At 36.0% G+C, this 8,922-nt stretch overlaps 2 protein-coding genes across 2 annotated transcripts; one reads left to right on the plus strand and one right to left on the minus strand.

Moving 5' to 3' along the window:
- Positions 1–2,817, plus strand: LOC139890975 (probable receptor-like protein kinase At4g39110). The gene has a single exon (XM_071873910.1). It carries the CDS (start codon positions 81–83, stop codon positions 2,610–2,612), a length of 2,532 nt encoding a protein of 843 aa, XP_071730011.1. The 5' UTR covers positions 1–80; the 3' UTR covers positions 2,613–2,817.
- A 363-nt stretch (positions 2,818–3,180) lies between these two features.
- Positions 3,181–8,454, minus strand: LOC139890976 (BEL1-like homeodomain protein 7). Its single transcript, XM_071873911.1, is given in 6 exon segments — positions 3,181–3,486; positions 3,488–3,942; positions 4,032–4,092; positions 4,472–4,851; positions 5,129–5,901; positions 7,723–8,454. Coding segments are annotated over 5 exon segments (1,719 nt in total). The 5' UTR covers positions 5,876–5,901; positions 7,723–8,454; the 3' UTR covers positions 3,181–3,410.
- Between the last annotated feature and the right edge of the window lie 468 nt (positions 8,455–8,922).

Raw genomic sequence — 8,922 nt, forward strand, 5'->3', positions numbered from 1 at the left:
ATCACCTTCTTTTTGGAGGCAAATAGGATAGAAAAACCACCCATCATCATCATTCTATCCTATAAATCTCCTCCATTTTCATGGCGATCATCCTTCTTTTCTTCATCATCACCACCACCACCGTCTCCGCCGCCCCAACCACCGATTCCTTTAAACCTCCCGATAACTACCTCATCGACTGCGGTTCCCCATCCAAAACAACCCTCCCTGATCGACGTACTTTCATCTCCGATTCAGCTTCTTCGCCATATCTACAATACAACGGCCGTGAAATCATGTTATCCGATCAATCGGATAATAATCTCCCTCTTCCGATTTACAAAACCGCCAGAGTTTTCAACGCGGAAGCCACGTATAAATTTCTCGTGTCTAAACCCGGTTGGCATTGGGTGAGATTGTATTTTAATCCGATTGAAAATAAAGAGTTTAATTTGAAAGAATCCAAGTTTAATGTAATCGCGGCTGATAATTTAGTTCTTCTTCATGATTATAGTCCCACAGGACCTGAAATGAAAGAATATTTAACGAATGTAACAACTCGAAATTTTAATTTAGGGTTTTCAGGGGAAAAAGATGCCCCTGCATTTGTTAACGGAATTGAGGTGGTTTCCGCGCCTGATATGTTGATAACTGACGGCGTTGACGGTTTATTTCCGGTAGGGAAAAAAGTTGACGGAATGGTTAAAAATTCGTTTCAGAAAATGTACCGGGTTAATGTAGGTGGATCCTCAATCGGGTCGGGTAGTGATACACTTGGACGGATTTGGGATTCGGATCAGAAATATCTTAAACCTCAATCAGCTGCGAAAAATGTATCAATTGCACCCAATATAGTGACTTATCTTGAAGGTGGTTCGCCGTTGATTGCACCGCCTAATGTGTACGCATCCGCCATGGAAATGGGGAGTTCGAATACAATTGCAGCAAATTTTAACGTGACGTGGCAATTCGAGCTTGATAAGTCGTATCCGTACCTTGTTCGTTTACATTTTTGTGATATTGTGAGTAAATCGATGAACGAATTGTATTTTAATGTGTATGTTGGAGGAAAAATGGCGATTTCGGCTCTTGATTTGTCGACTATTACTAATGGTTTATCTGTTGCTTACTATAAAGATGTGTTTGTTGAACCAGCTATGGTATCGAGCCCGTTCTTGGTTCAAGTTGGCCCGTTGAACGAGCCAATGGGAACCAAGAACGCGATTTTAAATGGCGTTGAAATTATGAGAGTGAACAATTCAGTTAATAGTTTAGACGGGTTAGTTGGTGCTGATGGGCGGTCTGCTAGTGGGCCCAGTCGGGGTACAGTTGCAGCTGTAGGGTTCGCGATGATGTTTGGGGCCTTTGCAGGGTTGGGTGCAATGGCTGTGAAATGGCAAAAACGCCCTCAAGATTGGCAAAAAACGAATAGCATTTCGTCATGGTTGCTTCCACTTCATGCTGGTGACGCGAGCTTTATGTCATCGAGCAAAACCTCTATGAAAAAGAGTGCCTTTTATTCTTCAACAATGGGTTTGGGCCGATACCTATCGTTTGCTGAGTTACAAGAAGCTACGAAAAACTGGGACGCAAAGTCGGTAATTGGCGTCGGGGGTTTCGGGAACGTGTATCTTGGAGTACTAGACGACGGTACCAAAGTGGCGGTAAAACGTGGAAACCCGCAATCCGAACAAGGCATACACGAGTTCCAAACCGAGCTACAAATGTTGTCAAAGCTTCGTCATCGACATTTGGTGTCATTAATCGGGTATTGTGATGAAAATTCCGAGATGATATTAGTGTACGAATATATGGAACACGGGCCCATGCGGGACCATTTGTACGGAAAAGGTTTGCCTGTAATCTCGTGGAAGCAAAGACTAGAGATTTGCATCGGGGCGGCCCGTGGGCTCCACTACCTTCACACCGGGGCAGCTACAGCTATCATCCATCGTGACGTGAAGTCTACTAATATTTTACTTGACGAGAATTTCATTGCAAAGATGGCGGATTTTGGGCTTTCGAAAGATGTGGGTATGGGTGAGGCCCATGTGAGTACAGCAGTTAAAGGAAGTTTTGGGTACTTGGATCCTGAATATTTTCGTAAGCAACAGTTAACTGATAAATCTGACGTGTACTCGTTTGGGGTGGTGTTGTTAGAAGTTTTGTGTGCTAGGCCTGCTATCGACCCGGCCTTACCGAGAGAACAAGTGAACTTAGCAGACTGGGCCATGCAATGCAAACGAAAAGGTTTATTGGATAAAATAGTTGACCCTAATCTGGTTGGTAAAATAAACCCCGAGTCAATGAACAAGTTTGCAGAAGCGGCTGAAAAATGCTTGTCGGAATATGGTGTTGATAGGCCAACAATGGGAGACGTTTTGTGGAATTTGGAGTATGCATTGCAGCTACAGGACCAAGGGAGAACAGATGAAACGGGATATGGGTCAGAGTTCGGGTCAGGGTCCGGGTCTGGTTCAGGGTCAGCATTAGCAAACGGTGCACCGCTTGTACCTGCAGTTGATAATAGGCCTCTTACGACAGCTGCTCAGGCTAACCAGAATCCTGCTGAAGTTCAGGTCATTGAGGAACATTCTGGAACTGGGATGTTTGCGAATCTCAACAGCCGGTAAACTGAAAAATCAGGTAGAAGATGAGATGGGACTTGAAGGAGATGATTGCGGTTACTTTTTTCAGTGGGCCGTTTTAACGATCATGACAGTTAGTAGTGCACTAGCATGAGCTAAGCTAAGAGTCTTTTCCTTGTTAGTTTAGTTGGTTTAATTGTACATATAGACGTGTAAAAAGGACCCCAAATTGTGCGGTTCGATAGTATAATTATACCAATTTTTTGACAAAAAGTTCGTATAGTCCCAGCTTCAGATCATCATCTAATGGGTCAAAAGGGTTGGACGGCTCAAATGGGTCGAAGTAGCCCTACGTTTATTCATCTAACGTAATTGGGACAATATCTCAACAATATAGTTCTTGACACTAGTATGTAAAAATACAAAATTGTCACCTAGCCCATTTTGACAGATACCCAAAATGACCCTTTTTGACCTATTATCCTACCTGCCTGATCTGTCCATTTAGCGATCTCTAATCTGGGGCAATATTTGTGTTAATAAGTGTTACTTTCTTGTTGATCATTCGGTTATGCGTCTTATGATAATCTTGAAATGCAACCTGAGAAGTGAATTTATGTGTTCGCATCTTTATATCTTTACATGACCTCAAATATGTTCACCAATTCTCGCCCATTATATGGTAAGAATTGATAACGTAGAAGTCTACTCGAGTTTATTACAAGAAAAAAAAAAATATATGCATCTCATCTTTACAATTATACATATAGCTTCCACACTACTTGATAATGCATCAAGAAATATCAACAAAGGGATTGTTTGAATAAAAACATCATTGTTTTCTCATGCTACAAAATCATGTAACAAGTGAGAAGATTCAAACCTTTGTTGTTGGTTACTTGAATCTACACGGTCAAAAGTCAAAACCAACCGTTTCTGGCCCCACTGATGAACCTTCTGTACCGTCACCAGCACCACCGGTATCAACAAAATTTTGATGATGGTTTTCGAACGTATCGATTGGTTGTAAACTACCATCTTCAGAGTGATGTAACCCTAAAGTTAGCGACACACCCTTTCCGAACCTCGTTTGCATCTGATACGCAGCCGCCATAAGCTGCTGATCGTGTTCATATCTGTTCTGAAAATCTGAGTCGTTACGTGTTCCTACCATTTCGAGATCATGATTTTGATTCGATGATTTTGACTCAAATGTAGATGTACTAGTATGATTTACATCCTCTTTTGTGTTTTTTTGTGCAATTTCTGATGATGAATTTGATTCCATTTCTGCATCTCCTGCTTCCTCTTTGTACATTTCTTCCACCATTGGCTTCCATAGACGAACTCTCGCGTTTATAAACCAATTCGAAACCTGTCCGATACACTTCCCATAAGTTTCAATAGTATGACACAATTTGAGACATGTTTTGCTATGTTGTGTTGTGCAGTATGATAATTTACCTGGCCCTTTGTCAACCCTGTTTGTCTTGCTAGCATGATCTTGTCTGAATCTTTAGGATACCTTAAGAGATATAAAAAAAAAAAAGAGTAATGATAAATATATCTAACTAGACAGGCTTAAAAGTAGGACTTCTTTTTGAAATTTGTTTACGATGGCCCTTATGGTTGTCGTTAACACGCTTAAAACACTTGTATATAGCAGTTGGTTATTGATTTTATTGTGTCGGTTACCTGACTGTACAAGTGTTTTATGCATGTTAACGACAACCCTAAGGGCTGTCCTTAACACGCTTGAAACACTTGTACATAGCAAATGGTTATTAATATTATTGTGGTGGTTACCTGATTGTACAAGTGTTTTAAGTAAGTTAACGACAACAGCTGTCGTTAGCAAAATCCATTATTTTCATCATATGAAGGAGAAAGAAGTAAGAGATTACGGGTGAAGAAAATGCTCGAACAACCAAGCACGAAGAACCGAAACAGAAGTTTCCGGAAGCCCTCGTTGTGGTCTCCAAGTATGTTGTTGCATCACACCAAGTTGTTGAAGAGCTCGTTGTTGTCGCAGTTGTTGATCTACAAACCGAAGCCTCGAAATCCCAACTCCTTTTCCATTTGTGATCGAATCAGTCTCCCCAAGGCTTCTATGAGTTGCTTTTATTTGATCGTTTATCGCGTCTCTCAAACAACGAAAATGGCGTGAAATTGTTTGCAGTGCTAGTGCGGTGTAAGGCTTAGCGGCCCCACATCCCGCTATCACATCAAATGCAGATACTACGATTTGCATTTGATGGTAGTATTGTTTGTACCTTTTGTCAACCTGTCCATAAAAAATATTTACTTTATTAGCATTCTTGCATTCATTCCCTATAAGCAAAAGGTACAGTTGACTTCCAAGGTCAAACTTATAAGTTTCAACAATATTAGGTGGAGATAAGTTTTGATTAAGTTTTGAAGTTATTATTACCATTACCATGTATTTATTTGAAAGATATGGTCTTAAATTGTGTAAAAATATTTACTTTGAACTTCAATTTGAAAATATGTTTGACTTTAAAAGTCAAAATGTTAGTATTTATTTTGAAAAATAGAGTCACCTCATCAAGCATAGAGATTAACTTTGTCATCTTGCTCTGCAAATCCATTTTTTCAGCACCCGAAAGTTCGTTTGATTCTTGTAACTGATTAGAAGAAGTTACATTTTTCGATTCACCGTCGATCCCTTTCAAATCATCCATCTGTTCTTTCTTAGAATTATGTTGTTTTAAAGCTTTACCAACATTAACAATTTCATCAAGCAATTGTTGTGCTGCTTTCAAATACTTGGAATCCGTTATTCCCCTCGAAACGTTCCCAATCGAATCAGCATCGTTCCCTTGAAAACTAGACTTATTGAGATTTTCAACCATTGAATCCGAACTCAAAAATGAAGAAAAACCCATGTTGGGATGATTCCTGTAATCACCAGAATGGAATTGAATTCCTGCAGGCGAAATATGTGACCCGAGACTTAGTGACAGTCCTTGACCTTGACTTTGACTTTGACCTTGCAAATTTCTACTACCCATTTGATCCATTAACATCATTTCATGATTCCTACCATCTCTCCATGATTCCGTAACGCTCGAAAGGAATTCTTGATGCGAGACAACGTTGGAATCATGAACTCCGACGTTAGGTATGTCGATGCAGCTGTTTGGCTGCTGGGAAAAGTTCATATACATCATCATATTTCCAGCCAAAACTGGTGACTCGGATGAGTACGAATCTTGTAAAGGCTCTCTTAAATAGAGCATTGGACCTGAATCTCTTCCATTTTCTGAAGTTGGTATGTAAGTTGACATTTTTACAAATTTTTATATTTAAATTCCTGCAAGAAATTAATTGAATTACTAAAATGGCAAGAAAGATTGCAATTTTTATGCAGGATAATTCAAGAAACTCTTTCTACATGAATTAAACCATTAACATGGAGAAAAGATTCAATCTTTATGAAGGATGATCTAATAAAGTATATTTATATTTATTTTCTAGATACATTTAAATCATTAAAATGGTAAAATTGTGAGAATCTTTGTGAGGGACAATGTAGACATGTAGTAATACATTTCTGCAAAAACTTGAATGGGAGTTTTTTTTTTTGGTACATACAAACCAACCAGTTTTTTTAAGCAGAAATATTATTTCACTCTTGTTATACTTTTACATGAAAAAATATATCATATCTCACCGTTTTTCATTGTTTTTGTATGGAAAAAGAAGTTAGTTGAAAGGAGAATCGAAAAGATTGAACCTTTGCGAGGAATAATCTAACGGATACATCAAAATGAACTTCGATTGTTAAAAATGGTAAACTAAAATATATTTAAAGTTTCAGAAGATTTGTTTGTCTACCTAAACTTAGATGTTATTGAAAGTTTTGTCTTACAAATTAAAACATACTTGTTAAAAATGAAGAATAAGAATGGGATGGTTTGTAAATGGAACAAGGTATATGAATATACAAATAAAGAAAATTACATCATTTGCGTCTGGTTATTGTTTCAAGTACATTCTTGTAACATGTACCTTTTGAATTTATCCGAAAATGATGGGCCTTTAATGAAAATGAAGTACCAAGAACCAAAAAGTTGATAACACAGAGTTATATCATAAATATGGTAAATGGTATTGAAATTTTATGAAAAATACACACACAAAAGTACAGAAAAAAAGAAAGATAAAAAAGTTGAATGAAGTATTTATGATGGAGGAGTAGGACATGAGGAAAAGCAACAAGTACATGATGTTAGTAATTTGTTTGTGTACACAACCTCTCACATGTAAATATGTAATGCATAAAGATATATGTTCCCTGTTTGTTTTGCTGCTATCAAACAAGGTAATTTTGTAGACAGCTCTCAAAAATAAAATTCCTAAAATGCCCTTAATCTATTATCATAAACAATTCCAAACCTTTTTATGGAAGTTAAAGAACAAGCTCAGTCTTATCTACTTCTATTTATTTTTCAGTAAAATTTGATCATCTTGAAGATGAACTTGTATAAAGAAACAAAATTGCTGCATGAAAATGGCCTTAATTTATCATAAGAATCCTTAAAACACATAGATAAAAGTTAAAGAAACAAACTTTAATTGTTTCACTCATTGTTGATTAATTTGAAGGAGGAGCCACGTAAATGACTAACAATACATTGTATGAAAATAATCTTAACTTACATGATGTAACTCCAATTCAACATTTTAAATTAAACTATAATTCAAATTCAAATACTTTTTCCACTAAAATTTTGACCAACTTTAAGAAGAAATAATCAACCCATTTAAATTCACATAACACTTATGTGAAAATGCCTTTAATTCATTTTAAATTTCAAACTTTTATATGAATTTAAAAAGAAATAAACTTAACTTGACACTAGAACTGCTTTTTCACGGATATTTACCAGTTTCAAGATGAACCCATTTAAAGAAAAAAATCAAAATATTGAATTAAAAAGCTAAAGATAAAAAGTTTTGAGCTTGTTTGAGATCAAGCCACCCCATTTAAGAAAATCAATGTTCTTGATGGTCATATAGATTATGAAAGGAAAAAAAAAAGTCAACCAATTAGGATTAGGATTGATATTCATATATCATCTTCATATTTAAATTTAAATAATACTAATAAATACTAGTAATATAATATTACCTGGAAGTATGTCACGGATATGTGTTTGTGGGGAACAAACAAGCTTTCTTTTGTTGCTACAAATCATGAATTCATGAATATTCACAGATGATTATGATCCCATGACCAGATTCTGAAGTACCCAACTCTAAAATATAAAGAAATTTCTGATATATATAATGAAAATATAAAAAATTATTTGTGGGATTATGAAGATTAAGTTGTTTATAAATCACCACTTCATCAATCAATCAAAAATATCAATAAAGATCAAAACTTTTTAATCTTTCCATACTTCCCATCAATTCACACGTGAGAAATCCCAAAAATTATATGGAAAAATCACTTTCTAAAAAAAAGGAAGGGAAAAAAACTACTGTATAATTCACTTTCAAGAAAATTTCTCTCTCCTCCACTCTCTATCAATCTATATATACACAAAAAAATGTGATATACAGTATATGTGTCTGTTTGTAGCAATTACTCTGATATGATCTTTTCTTCAATAGACTTGGCTCTTTTTGTTTTTGTTTCTCTCTCTAAAAGTGAGTATTTTTCTCTCTAGCTAGCTAATAGCTTTAGCTTAGCTGTTGATGATGATGAATTGTTGATGTTTGGTTAAGAATTGTAATCTCTAACAACCAGTTGGTAGACCTAAAATATAATCCTCTTCCTCTTAAACCCCTTTCTCTCTCTATAATTCAACTTGTAGTAGCTTTTTTTTCTAATTATCTTTTGAGCATGGGGATGAGAGGTCACAGTTGCTACAATATCTACCCATTTTTTTTTTCTTTTTCATATTTAATTTCATTACGACTTTTGGTTACCTTTATTCCAGAGATGAAATTTCTAAGTGCAGAGTTATGTACATGTTTTTAGGCATAGTTTACTAGTGGGTGTTATAGGATTGTTCTGAAGATGCATAATCTAGCTCTGGATATGGAGTTAGGTTTTTTAATGGGCTTTATTTTGTAATTTAGGTGGACCAGTAGGGTGCATACATCACTACATTATTATTTTTTATTTTTTCAACAAATGGTCCTTCTATTTATAAAATTTTCAATTTGAATGCAAATGTTGAGTCGTTTATACCTTTCTACCCTTAACTTCAAAAAGCTACTCTATCCGTCCTTATATATTTTTACACTTCTGAATCACCCCATAAATAAATGTGGCTAACATATACAGTATATTATTCATGTACGTTCAAACATGTTAAAT

The sequence above is a fragment of the Rutidosis leptorrhynchoides genome, chromosome 2, assembly GCF_046630445.1.
Source record: "Rutidosis leptorrhynchoides isolate AG116_Rl617_1_P2 chromosome 2, CSIRO_AGI_Rlap_v1, whole genome shotgun sequence".
Taxonomy (NCBI): Eukaryota; Viridiplantae; Streptophyta; class Magnoliopsida; order Asterales; family Asteraceae; genus Rutidosis; species Rutidosis leptorrhynchoides.

Bases quoted from the DNA above. Each gene is read 5' to 3' on its own strand.
- LOC139890975 (XM_071873910.1), top strand. From the start codon at position 81: ATGGCGATCATCCTTCTTTTCTTCATCATCACCACCACCACCGTCTCC.